Consider the following 20,722-nt stretch of genomic DNA (forward strand, 5'->3'; position numbering starts at 1 on the left):
CATGCAAAGATGTGAAGAGGGTGATGGAACCAACTCTGTACAAAACTGTAAGGAACCGAAGTGGGAATCCTGTGTAGTGTGTTTGAGGAAAAGCCAAGACTCTTCTGTGACCCCAATCTTGAGAGTGAGGTGAGGGTGGGAGAGGAGGACTGAGGGGAGTGGGTGGCCAGGCCACTGAAGGCCCTGGGAGCCACTGGAAGGATTTGGGCTTTTACCAGGGTAACGTGACAGCCACTGAAGAGTTTTGAGCAGGGAAATGACATAATCCAACTCATGTCCCATCTTTTTTTCTTTTTTGAGATGGAGTCTCACTCTGTCCCCTCCAGCTGTAGTGCAGTGGCACGATCTTGGTTCATTGCAACTTCTGCCTCCATGGTTCAAGTGATCCTCCCGCCTCAGCCTCCCAAGTAGCTGGGATTACAAGTGTGCACCACCACACACAGCTAATTTTTGTATTTTTAGTAGAGATAAGTTTTCACCATGTTGCCCAGGCTGGTCTCGAACTCCTGACCTCAAGTAATCCACTTGCATCAGCCTCCCAAAGTGCTGGGATTACAGGCGTGAGCCACCACGTCCAGCCCCAATCTTCTATTTTACCTCAAACAGTTCTCAGAGGTGACAGGAAAGATGAGACAACACTGAACAGGATGGAGAAAGAGAGGGGAGAAAAGTGTGGAAAGCCCCTAAGAGGCCAAGAGCACGTGATGGGCAAAAGAGAGGGTGAGTGGAGGGGCCACACCACCTCAAGCCCGTGAGGCTCGGCATGGCGAGTGCTGGGAGGAGTAGGACACAAGAGTGGGACAGGCTTCCACACACCTGCCCTCTTCCCACAAACGCTGGCACATATTTACCCAGAACTCCCCTAAGAAGCACATCCTTGTGACACCCAAGGAGGGCAGGTGTTGCCGCGCTCTCAGACACTCCATCGCTCGTCCTCTGCCCCCTCCCTCCAACTCCCTCTGCTCACTGTCATTGGCCTTCACCCCAGTAATGCTACTGAAACAGCTGTTTTGATTACTGAAGATTTTCTGAACTGCCTAAATGCCCCCCTCTTCAGCCTACACAGTCTCCCTATTTGTGCCCCCGAGGGCTTTGCTACTGAAATGAGGACCAGGCACCAGCAGCATCAACCTCAACCTGGGACCAGCTCCAGAATCAATCTGCGTCTTGGTGAGATGTCTGGGCTTCACAGGTACAGTTTTATCCACTCATCTTTAGGGGAATGGCTCCTTCCTCCACTTTGTCAAATTAAGGAGTAAGGGCCATCGTCCTTTGACATGACGCCACCTCCCAGGCCTCAGTGACTGTCAAGCAGTGCACACAATTGCTCAACCCTGAAGTTTTCTTCTTTGGTCTTTGGGCTGCCGAGGCCAGATCCTAATGGCAGAGGAAGTCAGGTGGAAGTGTGTGCCTAAGGCTGTATCAGTCAGCACTTCTTGGTTACATGCAGCCACGTTATTTCCAGCCAAAGAGAGTTTATTTGAAGGATGTCAGGTTTTCAGAGAAATGATGGAAATCTGAAGAGCCAAGCTTGGAAACAGGTAGGAATCCAGGTCCCTGTAAGGCCTAAGATGCAAGATGGATTAGAGTAATCACATGGTGGAACAGTTTATGCAGACCAACCTCTGTGAAGTGGGATCCTACCCTTCTGTCTTTTTCATTTCATTCTGCTCAAGATTCAAGTTCTAGGGACCCTGTAGATGGGCCCAGCTGGAGGCACAAGCCCGATCCTTAGTTAGGGTTGGGCCCCACCAGACTGCGTCTATCAGGGAAGAGTAAATGCCTCAAATGGAAATCTGCATGCTGCCAGAAGGGGACATCAACATTGGAAGGCTGCAAAACACCAAGTATTGGCCACTTCAACCAATATCACTACTCCACACTGGCTGAATTTCAAGCCAATAAATCCACTAGAGTTGATTTTCAAAGAGACGTGGCTAATGCCTTGACCCTGTTTCTGCAGCACCTCCCTCAGCATCAGGAATAGAGCGCTTGGCTTTTCTCTTCGCTTTGTCAACCACGGCTTCTTTGCCTCCTTCCTTGATTCCTCCTTCTTCCTGTGAACTTATGCTTGTGCATTTCTCATGGTTTTCTTTTCAAGCCCGTTCCTCCTTTTATTTTATACCCTCTCCTTTTAAATATCAGTTTTTTCCATCACTTTGCCCCACCGCCCAGATGAGTTCATCTCCGATCTACTTCCCTCTTTTGCTGGAGACCTGTGTTTCCATGTATCAAAGGGATGCTGGCACACAGGTGGCCCAACACACACCTCGATGTCAACATATTTACAACTGAATTCATCATCTTCTCTCATAAACATCCTCTGCTTTTCATATTTCCAATTCTGATTCCTGTATTTTCTCTGTTTATATCACCATCTTCCTCAACACAAGCTTGCAATTTAAAATCTCCTTGGGATGTTTCTTTATGCCTAGTTCCCCTTTTCAGCCTATCACTAGGTATTATTGATTCTGCCTCCAGGATTTCTTTGAAATCTGTCTTTTATTCTCTACTGCCCCTGCTCTTGTTAAGATCTCTATTTCCTCTTGCCAAAAGGTCTTTTTCACCTGAGTTTCCCAGCATTGTTGCCAGAATAATCAGCCAGATGAAATATTCTCAAAACCAGTCAACGGCTCCCCACAGTCTGCAGAATAAAGTACAAATTTCTGGCTGTGCATTAAGTGCTGGCCTTCCCTGGCTTTCCATTCTTGCCTTTCATTTTAGCCCCCAGGCTCGCCAAATAAAATCACATTGGACTTCACTACGTTCCCCGACTCTGACAGTGGCCTCCACCACCCCACGCCGGGCCTGTCATCACACGGGGGTCTTCACTGGCATTTCAGCCCCTTCATCATCTCCAGACTCCATCATCGCACCCATCAACCCACTTTCCCACCCATCATCTCCAGTCTCCATCTTTGGAAGTCCTATTCACTGTCTGTGCTGAACCTGGTCCTTTCAGACAGGAGGATCATCCCATGTGCCCTGTACCAGGTGGCCTATGAAACTGAGAAAAAATGCAGGCCATCAATCCATGGTCACCCTAGAAGCTTTGGCTGCTCCTGAGCTGTTTGTAGGTGGATTCCACTCTCACATGGTCCAAGCTCCAGACTCAGGGAGGCTGACTGCAATCTCTGGCCCCTGCTCCCCGGCTGGTGCTCTGCTTGTGCTTCTTCTGCAGCACTTTCACCGTGTGGCCCTGCTTCTCTCGCTCCTTTGACTTGCGGCTTCCTAGACCCAACTTCTTCCATGATCTCAAATAGGAGTCCTCTGCCCTGGCCTTGACTCAGATGAGTCTGTCACCATCATTAGCATCTGTATAGGCCACTTGACTCCTCTTCTTTGAAGCCTTCCCTGGTTTCTCCAGTGTTGATTAATCTCCTCCTGTACACACTTAGCAATCTTCCCCGGTAGGGCCTTTGCCTTTTAAAACCCTGACACCAAGCACCCCGTCAGCGTAGGAGCTCCACTAGTATTTGCACGACATCCTAGAATCTCTGCTGTGACTCCAGAAGGTTCCTTGGAGTGGCCAGACTCCCCATAAAAAACCCCAGCTATATTTCACAAGCTTCATTTGTTCAAGCAAGAGACAGGCACAGTGGGAGGCCAAGGTCCTATGTTCTGGAGCCTGCTTCCACACAGTTATATTTAAACAAGCACATTCTCAGGAAAATAGAGAATATTCCTCATTGCACAACCTTGCCTGGTACCCTTCTAGAACATTCATTCGGAATAAGAAAACATCCTTCTATGTAAACTTTTTCAAAGCACTTTCATATATATCAGGTCCCAACCACCTTCAAAGACAGTGGAGCAGATCACGCCTCATGCGAAAGCTGACACAACCAAGGTTCAGAGAGGTGTAGTGACTTCCCAAGGCCACACAGCTGTTCTTGGCAGAGATAGAACTAGAGTCCTATCTATCTTCCATGTCTCATCTGTCTGGAGTCCTTATTAGGAATTATTACTTAGGGATATCATTTCCTCCCCTTTGGAGGGGAGGGAATGACCTGAGAATCATCAGGTGGGACTGATGAGTTTGGACATTTACTACCTCAGGAGGGCTGATTTGAAAACCCAAGAGACCCAACTCTGACTCTGTCCCTGACCCTGCAATGACAGGATGTTAGGCAAACCTAAAAACTCTTGGGAGTCCCACTATCTGACCGGCAGAGCCACGGACTCATTAGCCTGGCTTAGGAGTTGATGAAGTTGGAGAAAATTGGCTAGAGACTCCCTGTTGCTCTTGGAAAAAGCAGAGTATGTTGCCTGTGAGAGCAGCTATTCATGGTAAAGCAAATTCCCTAAGCCCCACATGATTGTTTCCATGGGGTGCAATGTCCAGTGGAAAATGATGAGGCTCTGTGTCCAGGATACCAGGGGCCCAGCCTGACACTGCCTCTAAAAGCCTCTGTGGGGCTTTGGTTAGATCATTGCACCTTCTGGTCTCAGTTTTCTTTTCTTGGTTTATGACAAAACAGATACTTCTCAGGGTGCCGATTTCTGGCCAGTTGGAATAGAGGGCAGCTTCACATTGTCTAGTGAGGGAGCTGCTCTTTTCCAAATAGGAGAGAGAAGAGAATCAAGAGTGAGTTTCTTGACTCAGGGGATGGTGGCTCAGGTCTGTAATCCCAGGACTTTGGCAGGCCAACGTGGGTGAATCACTTGAGATTAGGAGTTCAAGGTCAACCTGGCCAACATGGTGAAATCCCATCTCTACCAAAAAATGCAAATATTAGCCAGATGTGGTGGTGTGCACCTGTAGTCCCCGCTACTTGGGAAGCTGAGGCATGAGAATCGCTTAGACCAAGGAGGCAGAGGTTGCAGTGAGTTGAGATCTCACCACTGCACTCTAGCCTGAGTGACAGAGTGAGACCCTGTCTTAAAAAAAAGGAGCTAGTTTCTCATCTCTTCTCCCCACCCCGCTAGTAAGCACAAATATCTCACAGATTTTCGGAGAGGGATTTGTGTGAACTTGACAGCCTGGTGCCTGAGGCTTGGGATCCTGCAACTGTGCACGGGCACCCATTATCAGACACAGCCTTCTGATCATTTGATATGGTTTGGCTGTGTCCCCACCCAAATCTCATCACCTTTAGCTCCCATAATTCCCACATTTTGCAGGACAGATCCAGTGGGAGATAACTGATTCATGGGCATGGTTCCTCCATACTGTTCTCATGGTAGTGAATACGTCTCACGAGATCTGGTGGTTTTATAAGGGGAAACCCCTTTCACTTGGCTTTCATTCTCTCTTTGCCTGCCACCATATAAGACATGCCTTTGTTTTCCCTTGCCTTCCACCATGATTGTGAGGCCTCCCTAGCCACGTGGAACTGTGAGTCTGTTAAACCTCTTTTTTTAAAATAAATTACCCAGTCTCAAGGATGTCTTAGCAGCAGCACGAAAGCAGACATACGCCACCTCTTGTCACTGCTCCAGCCTCTGCACAAGCCTCTGTTGTTGCTGTTCCCAATCCCAGTCCCCAGTAAGCCCCGAAGCTGAGAGCTGGACACAGGCTGTTACAGTGTCTGAACCAGATCAGAACCAGAGCTGCTGGCTCACTGGCTGCAGGCAGCTTGTTCTCTGCCCTCTACAAGGATCTGGGATTTATTTAGCCTGTTTCCCTGGCAGCGTTGGTTACAGTGGCAGCATCTGCTTCCCTATGAGGCTGAATGAGTCACAGCCACCTACACTAACCCTTGGCACAGCACAACTCTGTTATGCTGGAGACCATCGACAAGAAGCGAGCAGGAAGATGCAGGGACACAGGCTGGGTACAGACAGTGCACTGGACATGGGGCCCTGGAAAGGGCTTACTTACCTCCTCGTGCAAAAGAGGTTAAGGCTGGAGCTGAGTTAACCACAGCAGGCTCTCCCCGCAAAAGCTGTTAGGTCTGCTTTAACCTGACTTCGAAGTGGCTCACCTTGGCTGCTGCCAGCAGCTACAAGGTCTCATGGGAGAGGCCTGCAGGTTTTTGGATTCCAAGTCCATTGCTCTTTTCACTATGCAATGAACCCTCAAACTTGTCTTTCCATGGCCACCTTTGCACCCATATTGATCCCAGGTTCCTCTGGCTGTCAACCCCAGAACCTTCCTTTAAGACATCATCTGTCTCTCCTCTGGGCAGCAGCACTCAAACTAGATTCTTTCCCAGGCCCACCCCTTATCGAAACTTTTCTTTCCTCCATCTTTTATCCCATTCTTACCTGGGTGATCTAAAGAAACATTAGTTGACCCCCTGTCGTTAATAACTAGTAGCGGTTTATAGCGCCAGTCTCACAGCTGTCACATTTACTCTCGGCTTTGAAAGGCAGAGCGTCAGTCTCCAGCAACGGTTTCTCAAAAGACAGTCCCTGGACAAGTAGCATCAGTTTCATCAGGGAGTTACTAGAAATGCACATTCTCCATCCCCACTCCAAACAAATCACAACACAAATGTAATGTGAGCACTGACAATCTATTTGAATGAGCCCTCAGATGCAGGCCAGGGTCTGAGGACCCCTGGTCTAAGGAGAGGACCTATAGCAGTGTGTTCCCCACCCTGTGGAGAATGGAGAATTTTTGTCTGTTCTTCTCTTTGTACTTACAGCACAGCCACAAATATCTCTCTGTTTCATGCAAACCACAATGAAGGGGCTTGAGTAGGCAAAGACCCCATTTGCTCCAAATCTGGGGATTTTCCTGTATCCTTTCTCTAGACCATTTGAGTCACATGGAAAGAAACTGGCATATTTTTCCTGTGTAGAAAAGGACAGCATTGCCTCACCTGCCACAGAAAGGGCCTTAGGGGTAAGGGGAAACCCACCCATTGGAAATGAACAATCTAGCTGTTCTGTTTCCTAAGAGCTGAGGAATTCAAGCAGAGGGAAAAGAGACTGATAATATTTACTAATCAATGTGCATCACTCTTTCTTCTATCACTTCCTTTTGAACATTTACAGATTGCCCCTATGCTCAGCCCCATGGCCTCTACCCTCAAAGAACTTAGAGGAGAGTGAGCCCCTTAGTCAGAATGGGTTGGCCTATGCCATGGTAGCAAACAACCCCAAAGTCTCGGGGCCTTAACATAACAAAGGCTCATCTTGCAAATGCTTCAGATCCAGTGAGGGTCTGCTCTGCTCCACAAAATCAGTCAGGGGCTCAGGGTGATGGAGAATCCAGTGTCTTGCAACTGCCCCGGTCATTGCAGCAGGGGAAGGAACAGCTGGAGATGGTCAGGTACCCACCCAGAAGTAAATTTCAACACTTCTGCTTATATCTCACTGAGCAGAATCAGTCACATGGCTTTTCTAACTCCAAGGAGCCAGCAGGTGTATGCCAAAAGGAGAAATATGGTATAGTTGGATACTAAAATACTTTGCCACACTAAGACCACTTATTTATTCATTCACTTATTTTGAATAAATATTTACAAAATGCTTACTGCATATTAAGCACTGGGCCAGACCCTGGGGATATAGCATCACCAGAGTCGCTGCCTTTGCACAATTCTAGAGAGTCATTAGCATTACATTTATGCAAATAGCTCCCCCTGCACGTGTGCAACACAGGGGCCTGCTGTCTTTTCGTTTTCTTCTTTATGTTATGTTTGATCATTACTATCTATCTTCCCCACCAGAAAGCAAAGTCAGAAAGCAGAGATTTTATCTGAGTTGCTCACTGCTATATTTCCGGAGTTTAACACAGTGCCTCGTGACCTCAGTAAATATTTAAGTAAATGACTGAAAATGAAAAATTATTGACTGTGTTCCCCATCAGTCCCTGCCTTCAGGGAGTTTATAATCTGCGGAGTCGAGAGTTGTGTAAACAATTAGTTGGAAGTATTGAGAAAAATCACACACTAGACAGAGTGAAGTACAGGTCAAGTACAAACCTGGGCCACGTGCCTTCTGAGCATGGAAAAGCCAGGGATCATTTTTGACCACGGGTAGGATCAGGGAGATTAACTTGTTTTGCAGGTGAACAACGAAGATCCAGAGAGGCTAGCAGTGGGCCCGCCCATCAGAGGGTGAGCAGCAAGGCAGGTAGAAGAATCCTGACCTACCTCTTGTTCTGGTGTTTTTTCTTCTCTCCACACTAATAACTAACAAAGCTCTATATCATCAGCCTTCCCTACCTTCTGGTTCTGCATCCATGGATTCAACCAATTGCAGATTGAAAATATTAAAAAACAATAAAAATAATACAATTTAAAAAAGCAATACAGTATAACAACCATTTGTATGGCACGTACATTTTATTAGGTATTATAAGTAATCTAGAGATTATTTAAAGTATATGGGAGGATGTGTGTAGGTTATATGCAAATACTACACCATTTTATAGTAAGGACTTGAACGTCCTTGGATTTTGGTGTCCTGGAGTGAGGGGTCCTGGAATCAATCCCCCTTAGATACCGAATGATGACTGTATTTGTACAGTTCCAGCAGCTTTCACATACCACATATCTACAACTACCCTTTAAGAATTAAAAGTCTTAAAAGTCTCTCCCTGGTCCCCACCCCACAATCCTACACCCAGCCTCAGAATTTGGTTTTCTTTTGATGTCTCTTTGCCTCTGGGAGGAGATGTGGGATGTGTTTGGTTGTGAGGGTGGAACATCCAGTTCTCCTTGCCCTGCCCAACCCCCCAGCACTTGCCCCCACACCTGCTCCCCATCTGCCCAGAAGCACCACATAGAAGAGGCAGCTTTTCCGAAGGGCATCTGCAGAGCACATGGGAGGGCTAGGTAGAGGATGTCTGACCCAGAACCTTCTTCCCCTGCAGGCAAGAAAAGGGCTCATTATTTTCACTGGAGCTTGCAAGTAAAAACAATTACATAAGCTTCCCATCTGGCTTCCAAAGCACTTTTGAAACAATTCCATTGCCAGTCCATTCATTTTATGGGAGCTCTAAAGAGAGGGCACAGTTAGAGTTTATCACTGGGAATCTTTGTCTCTCTGTGTAGGCTTTGCCCCCTCTGGCGACCTCACTCCTGTCTTTCTGTCCTTTCCTCTCTCACCTGCCTTCCTTCCCTTTCTGCAAATCTCTCCTCCATGAAGGCTCAGCCAAGGCTCTGTTCCGTCTAACAAGCATTTCCTCAGAGCCCACTCTCCACCGGGCCCCTGCTTGGTGCTGGAGATTCCAGGATAGGCAGGACAAAGCCAGACACTCACAGAGCTTAAAAGGGGTGAGGTCCATTCATGACACCTTCCTGAGATGCCTGCTTTCATCCTGTTCCACCTTCTGCCCTTGCCATTTCACAAAACATGTGTCCTCTTGAGATTCTTCCATGTGCTAAGTAATGAACTAAGGGTTGATATGCATTATTATTATTATTATTATTAAAGATAGAGTCTCACTCTGTCGCCCAGGTTGGAGTGCAGTGGCACGATCTTAGCTCACGGCAACCGCTGCCTCCCAGGTTTAAGAGATTCTCCTGCCTCAGCCTCCTGAGTAGCTGGGACTACAGGTGTGTGCCACCAAGCCTGGCTAATTATTGTAGTTTTAGTAAAGACAGGGTTTTGCCATGTTGGTCAGGCTGGCCTTGAACTCCTGACCTCAGGTGATCCACCCACCTTGGCCTCCCAAAGTGCTGGGATTAAGGCGTGAGCCACCACGCCCAGTCGACATGCATTCTTTCATTTCATTTTTCACATCAGTTATTCTTATTCTCTTATTATGCCCATTTTAGATAAAGAGACTATGGCTTAAGAGGTTCTGTAAGTTGCCCAAGGTCACACAGCTATGAAAGGGCCCAGCCAGTATCCTCCCTCCATAGCCTGCTCTCTGGCCCCATCCTCCTCCTGGGCCATGCTGCCTTCACCAAAATGCTCAGAATAAAAAGAACAAAGAACTGGACAGCAAGTTAGCACCATCTCTACCACTCCTCTCTTTTGAGAGTTGGCTTTTTCTTTTTTAAATTGGCAAGTAAAGACTGTATATATTTATGGTATAAAACATGATGCTTGTATACATATATATACAGACACACACACACACTTTGTAGAATGGCTAAATCAAGCTATTTAACATATGCATTACCTCACACACTTATTTTTTGTGGTGAGAACACTTAAGATCTACTCTCTTAGCAATTTTCAAGTACACAATATATTGTTATTAGCTATGAGAGTTTGCTTGTTTTAAAAAACAAAGTCTAGTGATTCTAAAAACCAAGGACTTGTGTACCTTAGAGATCAGTCTCCTCATATCCCCGAGGTTTTCAAAACCAGATGTTTTGAACACTGCTTTTTGTTTGTTTGTTCTCGAGACAGCATCTTGCTTTGTCACCCAGACTGGAGTGCAGTGGCTCAGTGGAGCAATCACAGCTCACCACAGCCTCCAGCTCCCTGGCTCAGCCAATTCTCCTGCCTCAGCCTCCAGAGTAGATGGGACTACAGGTGTGCACCACCACACCGGCCTAATTTTTGCATTTTTTGTAGAGATGGGGGTCCCACCATGTTGCCCAGGCTGATCTCAACTCCTGGGCTCAGGGGATCTGCCTGCCTTGGCCTCCCAAAGTGTTGGCTTACAGGCATAAGCCACCATGTCCAGCCTTGATGACCTTCTTACTGCCCAGAGAGCAGAGAAACCTTTCCTGCCTAGCCTGTGGAGTCAGTCTTGGAAGTCATCTCTGGAGTCTGGCAAGCCTCACAGATGTGGGCTAGCTTTCACATCCTCGGAGGGGGTTTGAGTAAGAAGAGGTGCACACCGCCAGTTTACTGTCAAGCTTCACTCTTAGCCCTCCTTTACCCTACAGTTCTCTGGGGAGGGGAGGAGATGGCAAAGACCCTCCCCAGGGAGGTTTCTGAAGGGTCACATCCAGGAAACTGGAAAGTGCTGGGGAGTGATGTGGTGGTCTGCGTGTAATCTGCATGTGTGTGTGGTTTTCAAGCATCCTCCTAAAACGAGCCAAATGTCCAGGAATGGACAGAATCCACAGTAAGATTTTGTGATTTGAGTGTCTGAAGCTATTTGCGTTTTTTTCTTATTCCACCTCATCCACCCACTCCAGCCAGCTCAAATTCCCTGTATCAAAAGTATAGAGAGCAGAAGATGTCAGGGAGGTGTGAGAACGCCCCCAGACGATCTTTTGGAGTAACCCTGCCCTCCCTGACAATTTTGGTGCTGGCAGCCTCCAGGAACCTGACTCTCTCGGTCGCTTTCTATTTCGCTCCATGGATCAAGCCTCTGCAAAGCCTTCACACTGAGCCTTGCCTTGCAGACAGCCTTTGTGAGGCAGTCATCATGGCTCAGTAACTGCAGCAGGAAGAGGCAGACATGGAGCTAAAAGCATAGCAGCTGAGATTCCAGGAAAACGGGATGTTCTGCAGTTAGCATCAGGTTAGTCTACCAGCGAGAGTGGAGCTGGGTCATAGGCACAGGTTCAGGGTAAGGATCCTGAGATGGTGTGGCTGTGTCCCCACCCATATCTCATCTTGAACTGTAGCTTTCATAATTCCCACCTGTTGCAGGAGGGACCCAGTGGGAGGTGATTGAATCATGGGGCAGTTTCCCCCACACTGCTCTCATGGTAGTAAATAAGTCTCATGAGATCTGACAGTTTCATAAGGAGTTTTCCCCTTTTGTTTGACTCTCATTCTCTCTTGCCTGCTGCCATGTAAGATGTGCTTTTTGCCTTCTGCCGTGATTGTGAGGCCTCCCCAGTCATGTGGAACTGTGAGTCCATTAAACCTTTCCTTTATAAATTACCCAGTCTCGGGTATGTCTTTACCAGCAGCGTGAGAACAGACTCATACAGACCCTGGTCTCTGAGAAGTCCAGTTCTAGAAGAACTGAGTTACTGTGGGCAGGACTCACATGGTGCACGGTGAAGAACAATACCCTGTTTCAGCAATCCAGGTGGCACTTTAGTGTCTCATCCATGGCTTTTTTAATATATATATTTTTAGAACTGGGACCTAATGTCAGAATCAGACAAAACAAGAGTAACTCAATGCCGAATGATGGAGAATGAAAGCTGAGCTACAGAAATTTCTCCAGCTAAAGTCAGGCATACTGGGCACCCTTTTTCTAGGACTATCTCCCCAGTTAGGGCACACCCCTCATGGTTACTTTCCCCACATATTCCCACCTCAGTAGCTCCCATGGCTACTACAGAGCCATCAGCTATGTTGGGCCCAGGTGATTGACTGGCCCAAGGGTGACTTGTGACCAAAGATAAGCCAACCAGGGTCCTTTCCAGAGATGCATAGACGTGGGGCTCTAGTCTTTGAGACGGCCTCTCCCTGGCGCCTGTAGCAGACCCTGTCAGTGTCTGACACACGTCCCCTCATCATTGCCCACTCACTCTGCCATCCATCTGTTTATGACTTCACATGATACGTTCCCTTTAAAGGGTTCTCTGTACATTCTATTGACCCACAGGTTCTTCAGATACTTAATGTGCCATGAATAATCTGATATTCCTGCTCCCTTTCCACTTACATTTTGCTCTGTTAAATGCCAGAAGATCAAGAATTATTTAGTCATTTTTTTCCATTGGGTTTTACACAGCTTCTTACAGCAAAAAATTCTTAATTTTGAAGTGAAAGAATCCCTGAAATTCTGTAGCCCCTCCCAGGATGCAGAACCTTTGTGGCATTTGGAGTTTCTGAGTGGCCCTTTCTAGCACCAGACACCTGAGCCAAACCTTAGTTCGTTTCAGTAAAAACTCCTTAAGCTTGAAGTTAGGTGAACTTCAAATAATCTGTATTCCTCAAGAAACAGACTGATTCTGAAACAGAACCTCGTTTAGCTATTTTTGTGCTATGCGCTCGCTTCATCTAGTAGATTATAAACTTTTGGAGGAGAAGATATGAGTGTTAGATATCTTTGTATTCCTCAGCTCAGTACCTCACACTGTATAAATATTTAATGTGTACAAGTTTGCCACATGAATGAATCAATCATATTTCCTACATTAAGTACAAAATTAATGACTTAAGCATGATGATCAAATAGATAACCCCACTAGGATATATTTTAAGGTATGCTGTTATAGACCTAATGGGTGCTTTTATAATGGACCCTCAATATTAATAAAATTCAGCAAAACTCATAGGCACTTTATTTTTGCATATAATACACCCACCTGCTAAGAGCCAAGTTTCCAAATATGTAGAGAAAATCTCCTGCCTTTCCCAGCAAAGAGTGTTTAACTCTTTGAGGGAATAGGGAAGTCTCTATGGCTAAACAGAAATGGAATCTGCCCAAGGGCATGGAGTAGACACTTTGAATGATCAGGGAGTGTTTGGTTAGTCTGGCATAGGCCAGTATTCAATTAGAAACAAGAAGCTGGGTGTGGTGGCTCATGCCTGTAATCCCAGCACTTTGGGAGGCCGAGGCAGGTGGATTACGAGGTAGGGAGATTGAGACCATCCTGGCCAACATGGTGAAACCCCATCTCTACTAAAATACAAAAAATTAGACATGCATGTGACACATGCCTGTAGTCCCAACTACTCAGGAGGCTGAGGCAGGGAAATGGCTTGAACACAGGAGGCAGAGGTTGCAGTGAGCTGGGATCGTGCCACTGCACTCCAGCCTGGCAACAGAGCAAGAGTCTGTCTCAAAAAGAAAGGAAGAAAGAAGGAAAGAAAGAAAGAGAGAGGAAAGAAGAAAGAAAGAAATAAAAAGAAAGAAAGAAAGAAAGAAGAAGAAAGAAAGAAAGAAAGAAAGAAAGAAAGAAAGGAAGGAAGGAAGAAAGAAGAAAGAAAGAAAGAAGAAAGAGAAAGAAAGGAAGAAAGAAGAAAGAAAGAAAGAAAGAAAGAAAGAAAGAAAGAAAGAAAGAAAGAAAGAAAGAGAAAGAAATAAGAAAGAAAGAAGACAGAGCCCTTCCTACTACCTCAACCCAGAAAGTAGGGGTCATGGCACCCCTGAAAGATGCTCTGGGGAGATCCCATAGGAAATGGATCCAGAGAGGTCCTGCTGGGTGGCAGATCCAACAGGACACGGGTGGGGACAGAACAACCCTACAAGCCCATGGAGAGAAGCGACAGCTCTAGGGACAATTTGGGCTTCCAAAGACCTGGGATCCAAGGTTACTTCAGCTTCCCACTTCCTGCTGCATGCAGACTCCCACCCACAGCCTCAGATTTTTGTGTAGGGAGAAAAGGCAGTCCACCACTCTCAGAGAAACACAGGGACAGGGGCACAGAAATTCCCACCCCTTGTGGGCCAAGAGAGAAAATTAGAGGGCCTGAGGCAGAGAAACACTGTGCTATGCACCTCCATGGTGACTCTACTTCCAGGCAGGCGACCTGGGTGAGAAGCGCACACACACATAGATGAATGTGTCGGATGCTGGGTGGCTCAGTGGAAGCATCCAGCTGGAGAGAAGCTTCTGCTCCCTGTGGCCTCTCTGGGCTTCAAGTCTTCCCAGCTCTATCTGGTGCTGGCATAGATCCTGCTGCTGGAGGCCGTGTGTGGTTCACCCAGTGTCCACTTCATCCTACAATGGTAACAGCACCCTGGTTTTCCTCTGGGGACCCAGCCTTCCCCCAAGCTCAGTCCCCATCTTCCTGCTCTAGAAGTAGACACACATGCCCTGTGCTGGCCAATGGGTTCCATCTCCCTGGCCACAGCACTAATTTAAGGGGAGGACGTGTGACCAAAGCTCAAGGGGTCAACCCAGGGTTCATGGCTGGAATGGAGGAAAGAGGCACCCTTTTGCCATGGGGTGAGGCCAGATATTTGGACTGGGGGTGGAGAAGCGAAGGGCATTGTGTGGGGAGTGGGTGCCTGAGAATGAAACCAACAGGAGAGGTCAAGGAAGATAGCACAGGCTTGGCTCAATCCCTTATGTCAGCCAAGAAACCTGCTGTGCTTAAACCAGATTGAGTTTTTAGCACTTACAACTAAATGAGCTCTTCATCTGAATACAACTGCTAATGGTCCCCCCATTAGAAAAGGAAACAAAAGGGAGGAACAAGCCCTGTGCCACAGAGTGAACTACCACGGTGCCAACTTTGAAGGGTCCCTGTTTCGTGCCTTTCTCTTTCTCCTCCAAGAGCGTTCGCCACACAGGCAAGACTCCTTTGAGAGGCAGCCTGTGAATCCCAACCAGGGAGCACTTTGCGTCATGGTGTCTGATGGTGGAGCGGTGGGTTTTCCGTAAGTGTACTTAAATACCTTCACGACCAGTTTTAGACTTTTCATCCCATAGACCAGAAAATTGTTGAATTTTGAAGTGTCTCTTCCTCAAGCCCAGAAAAGATTTTTGCTGTTGCTATGTTTAAAAACCCACAGCAAGTTGTTTTGGCTTGTGTCTTGTTGTTATATAATAAACACGATAAGCTCTGTAAGCTCAGAACACTGGTTGCAAGGATGAAAATAGAAGCCTTGCAATAATATGTGCCCTAGAGATGCTTTGTAGAGGGTGGGGGGAAGATAATAGCTTTCTGTAAGTGTTTAAATAACAGTATGTGTGGAGTAGATTCAAAATTGCTATGCAAAGTCCTAAAGGAAGCAGTAGGGGGAAAAAGAAGAAGATTATGGATTAAAAGGAAGAGGTTATATATTAATGCAAGGGAAAAATATAATCAACAACCAAATAAGAGCTATTTTTAATAAGACAGAGGACCCAGGAAAGGTGGACTGATCTATTGTAGAAAGGGAGGAACAAGCCCTGTGCCATAGAAAGCTTATGCCGTGTAACAAATTACTTTCTATGCCATGTAACAAATTACTTAGCCACTTAATACACAAATTCATAATCACTTAGGAGCTCAGAGCAGTTGCTGGTGACAACCAGTAAGAAAGTGGGGCAGAAGTGAAAGTGTGATGTGGCTGGGTTCTCTGCTCAGGGTCTCATGAGGCTGGCATCAAGAATTTAGTTGCTTGTGGTTGTAGGACTGAGTTGCCCACTCTCCTGCTGGCTATCACTGGGGACTGCTCTGAGCTCCTGGAGGCCTCTCTTAATTTCTGATCCTGTAGCCCTCTTACAATGTATGTATTGGCACCTTCAAGAAAAATTCTTGTCATGCTTTTGATCTCTGACTTCTTTGATGTCTAACCTCTACACCCTCTTTTAAAGAGTTCACTTGGTTAGGTCAGACCCACCCACTCAAGGGATGGGATTACACAGGTTGTGCACACTGGGTGCAGGAATCTTGGCGGCCACTTTAGAATTCTATTACTGTGATCGAACTTTTGTGCCAAAGTACGGACCCAAAATGTATAATTTTAATGCACTACATTATGGACTGAATGTTTGTGCCTTGTCTCACCCCAATTCATTTGCTGAAGTCCTAATTCCCAATGTGATGAGATTTGGAGGTGGGCCTTTTGGGAGGTAATTCAGTTTAGATGAGGTCATGAGGGTGGGCCCCCATGATGGGAATAATGTCTTATAAGAAAAGGGGCCGGGTGCAGTGGCTCACACCTGTAATCCCAGCACTTTGGGAGGCTGAGGTGGGTGGATCACAAGGTCAAGAGATCGAGACCATCCTGGTCAACAAGATGAAACCCTGTCTCTACTAAAAATACAAAAATTAGCCGGACGTTTAGCACATGCCTATAGTCTCAGCTACTTGGGAGGCTGAGATGGAAGAATTGCTTGAATCCAGGAGGTGGAGGTTGCAGTGAGCCAAAACTGTGCCACTGTGCTCCAGCCTAGGTGACAGAGCAAGACTCCGTCTCAAAAAAAAAAAAAAAAAAGGAAGAGAGACCACCCACTCTTTCTCTCTCTTTCTCTTTGTCATGTGAGGAACACACAGTGAGAAGGCAGCCATCTGTAAGGCAGGAAGAGAGCCTTCCTCAGGAGCTGAATCTGCCAGCATCTTGATCCTGGACTTTCCAGCCTCCAGAACCATCAGAGAGAAACGTCTGTTGTCTGAACCACCATATGTTATGCTGTATAGCAGCCTGAGCTAAGATGATACTGGAGGCCCTGTTACATACTTCAACATGAGCCCTTTGTAACACAGGCTGGACAAAGGCTGTGAAACACTCAGTATCTCAGTATCTAGAGTTTTCCAATGTGTATGCCCTTCCTTATACACTTCATTTGCTTATCCTCTTATTCTTTCAACAAAAGAGCTCCTTTTATTTTATTTTACTTATGAGAAAGGGTTTCACCATGTTGCCAGGCTGATCTTGAACTCCTGACCTCAAGTGATCCACCTGCCAAGGTCTCCCAAAGGGCTGGGATTACAGGCATGAGCCACTGTGCCTGGCCAAGGAGCTGCTATTATCCTCTCTGCACTGTGCTTGACCCCAGGGCCAGGACTAGGCTGGGGCCAATAAGGCACTGAGAGCACAAAGTTTTAGGAGAAACTCATTTGCACAACCCTGAGAGAGAGTGCCACCTGACATTCACTGCCCTCCACCTTCTCCTGGCCCTTCCAGGCACAGGGGAAATAAAGACTTTATTTTTTAAGCCACTTCCTTTCTCAAGACACCCACAGGTTAAGAGGTCAGAAACAGGGCATACCATAGGGGCTTTTGCAACCTCAATTGCTCATTTCACAAAAGCACAAAACGTCCCCTAAGAACAGCTGAGTATAATTTGATGATTCAAAAGTTTAGAGTCATTTTTAACACTATTAAAAGAAAATGTGACACTCATATAAACTTGACACTACATGTCACTGAATCACATCTCTGAAGAAATCTTCACCACCTGTTGCTCCATTGAAATGATTATACGGTTTTCTCACATTGCATGCAGAAACCCATGTTTCTCAGGCACAAGGTAACTGCCTCTTTCACTGACATTAACATTTTCTCTCTCCTTCTGTTTTCGGATTTGTTTCTCTGTTTGTTTGAGTCAAGGTCTCACTCTGACACCTAGGATAGAGTGCAATAGTGCAATCTTAGTCCACTGCAGCCTCAGCCTCCTGAGGTCAATCGATCCTTCCACCTCAGCCTCCCAAGTAGCCAAGTCAACAGGCACGCACAACGCCCAGCTAATTTTGTTATTGGAAAGGGGTCCCACTCCAGACCCCGAGAGAGGGTCCCTGGATCTTCTACAAGAGAGAATTCAAGGCAAACCCATAGAGTGAAGTGAAAGCCAGTTTACTCAAGGAGTAAAAGAATGGCTACTCCCTAGGCAGAAAAGCCCCGAGGGCTGCTGTTTGCCCATTTTTATGGTTATTTCTTGATTATATGCCAAACAAGGAGTGGACTATTCATGCCTCCCCATTTTAGACCATATATGGTAACTTCCTGATGTTGCCGTGGCATTTGTACACTGTCACGGCGCTGGTAGGAGTGTAGCAGTGAGGACAACTGGAGGTCCCTCTCATTACCATCTTGGTGTTGGTGGGTTTTAGCTGGCTTCTTTACTGCAACCTGTTTTATCAGCAAAGTCTTTGTGACCTGTGTCTTGTTCTGACCTCCTATCTCATTTTGTGATTTAGAATGTGTGTCTAGGAATGCAGCCCAGCAGTTCTCAGCCTTATTTTACCCAGCCCCTCGTCAAGATGGAATTGCTCTCGTTCAAACGCCTCTGACAATTTTGTTTATTTTTTTGTAGAGACAAGGTCTCACTGTGTTGCCCAGGCTGGTCTCAAACTCCTAGACTCAAGTGATTCTCCTGCCTCGGCCTCCCAAAGTGCTGGGATTACAGACATGAGTCACTGCACCCAGGCTTTCTCTGTCTTTATTTACCATTTTTGTTAGGTGGGGCACTTGTTAAAAGACTCTTATGAATCTCTTTTTTCTCTGACTTCCATTCACATTATAGATCTGAGTCACTCACATCCCATAGGTTGTCCAGAATTTCTCTTCCCTGGCTAACAAGCCACTGGCTGTGCTGCATGTCCATGGGTTCCTGTGGATCCTGTGGTGCAAAGGCTGAGACCTCAGCCCTAAAGCAGAGCCCAGCACAGGTGACCACCACCAAGACCCTTGCTCAGATACTTGGTTTCTGTTGGTGAAACCTCCACTCACTGTTCTCACTCACCCTGGTAAGTGGGAAAATGAGCCCATATGAAAATGGTCTTGGGACTGGGAGCCCTGCTAAACCATTGCTCAGGTTAAACTCCCTTAAGTAACAGAGAACATAACTGACTGAGCTTAATCTCCTAGGATATTTCTCTGTGCTGAGAGCCTAACGAGGAAAACTGTTAAAACAGATCACTCAGCTGATGGCAAATAAATGTGACCAATTCCTAGCCTCAGCCACAGAAGGGACTTGAGGGGTTGACCTTGGCACCACCCCTTCTCCCACTGCTTCCACTCCCTTGGTCTAAATCTGCATCTTGCAGAATTCTTTGCAAAACAGCAGACCTATTGTGAGGACTTCACTCTCCCTACCCCATGCCCCAAGCAAGTAAGATGTTTACTTCCAGTACTAGAAGGAGGCGGGCATGCAGGCAGAAATGAAAGCAATGCTAACCAAAGTCAGATTTTCAGGCTGCTCCACTCACTGGAGTCTGCTTTAACCTCTGGGAACAAAGTAAACGAAAAGCTGGATTATTGCATTCTGCTCTCAGGTTAACGTTTGGATTCAAGGTTTTCCTCTTCAGTGCCTCTCAGCCTTTGGTTCACTGTGATGCTATTATTTACTCATCCTTTTGCACAGGAGGTCACCTAGTGTAGACAAGAAGAACTGGAGACTGAGTCTCTACCTATGGTCTGTCAGAACCTAAGAAAGCCAGTTCATTTCTCTCAGTCTCGGTGTCCTTATCTGCAAAAGTAGGGGAATGATACTGGGCTTGCTGGATTGGTTTGTGTGTGTATGTGTGAACTATAAATATTTGAAAACTACTATACCCTTAAGAACGGGTTACTACTGCTATTACTGTTATCTGTGCCTTTATGTATGTACCTGTCTCCTCTACTAGGCTATGCATTTGATAGCGAGAATTGCGTCTGTATTGCTAACGGCAATTACAGCGCCTGCCCAAGAGGAGGTGCTGTGGAGGCCAAAGCAACTCCACCTTGGATGCTAATGCATCACTTTAACTTCCGATTAACCCTTGCTCTAGGAAGGCCTCTAAGACTTCCAGTTTATTTGATGTTCCTTGTGTGAGAGTGGGTAGTTACTGTAAATCCTACCCTGAGGTCAAAGCAACCTTAATGTTAGAGTACTTCAATTGTTCTGCACACCCATTCTGAATCACATATACCCTTTCCAATAGCATATAAGCCCTGGGTGTGAGAATAAATGGTGCACGATCCAGCATCTTGCCTCACTGCTGCCTGAGACACAGACATGGCCTCTGGTTGTAAGTCCCGATTAAATGTATGTTTCTGAGGAACTGGATCTGTCAGCCTCTTTCTTCAGTCTCACCTGGTCCCCATGGAACAGGCGCTCCAGGAAGGAGTAAGTACTGAGCATTTAAATTTGGGCGAGGGGCAGCAACTACCAGTAAAGAAGATCTACGCATAATTACCGGCCCTACTTCCTGAGCCAGAGGTTCTCAAACTCTTTATGTTCAGGACACATCTGAACAGACGGGCACATTCAGACAACAGTGACTCAGCAATCATTGCAACTTAATCCCTATGACTGAAGAACAACATCTCATCATGTTTATAAAAGCAGCCACTATGATCCCACCATTTATTGGGATGCGCTTCAGCACTGTGGTTAGAAGGTGGAATGCTGACTGCCCTGGTTTCCTTCCACTAATGTACGCAAGAGGAATTCTCACCTGTCTAGTTACCCTCTATATTTCTTGGTCACTGGCTTGACAACATCCCTCTTGCCTCCTCACAGCACTACACAGTGTGTTGGTGTGCAGTCACGTTTCAGGCAGGCACTTCAAATTTGCCCTTGGAATTCCA

At 46.5% G+C, this 20,722-nt stretch overlaps 1 protein-coding gene across 1 annotated transcript; it reads right to left on the reverse strand.

Annotated features, from left to right (window-relative positions):
* Positions 1-11,044: 11,044 nt before the first annotated feature.
* LOC103795833 (uncharacterized) lies at positions 11,045-20,322 on the reverse strand. The gene is given in 8 exon segments (XM_078333181.1): positions 11,045-11,245; positions 14,870-14,937; positions 14,940-14,987; positions 14,990-15,059; positions 15,119-15,171; positions 15,174-15,233; positions 15,236-15,445; positions 20,226-20,322. Coding segments are annotated over 8 exon segments (807 nt in total).
* Between the last annotated feature and the right edge of the window lie 400 nt (positions 20,323-20,722).

Source organism: Callithrix jacchus, chromosome 8, assembly GCF_049354715.1.
Source record: "Callithrix jacchus isolate 240 chromosome 8, calJac240_pri, whole genome shotgun sequence".
In the NCBI taxonomy this organism is placed as follows: domain Eukaryota; kingdom Metazoa; phylum Chordata; class Mammalia; order Primates; family Cebidae; genus Callithrix; species Callithrix jacchus.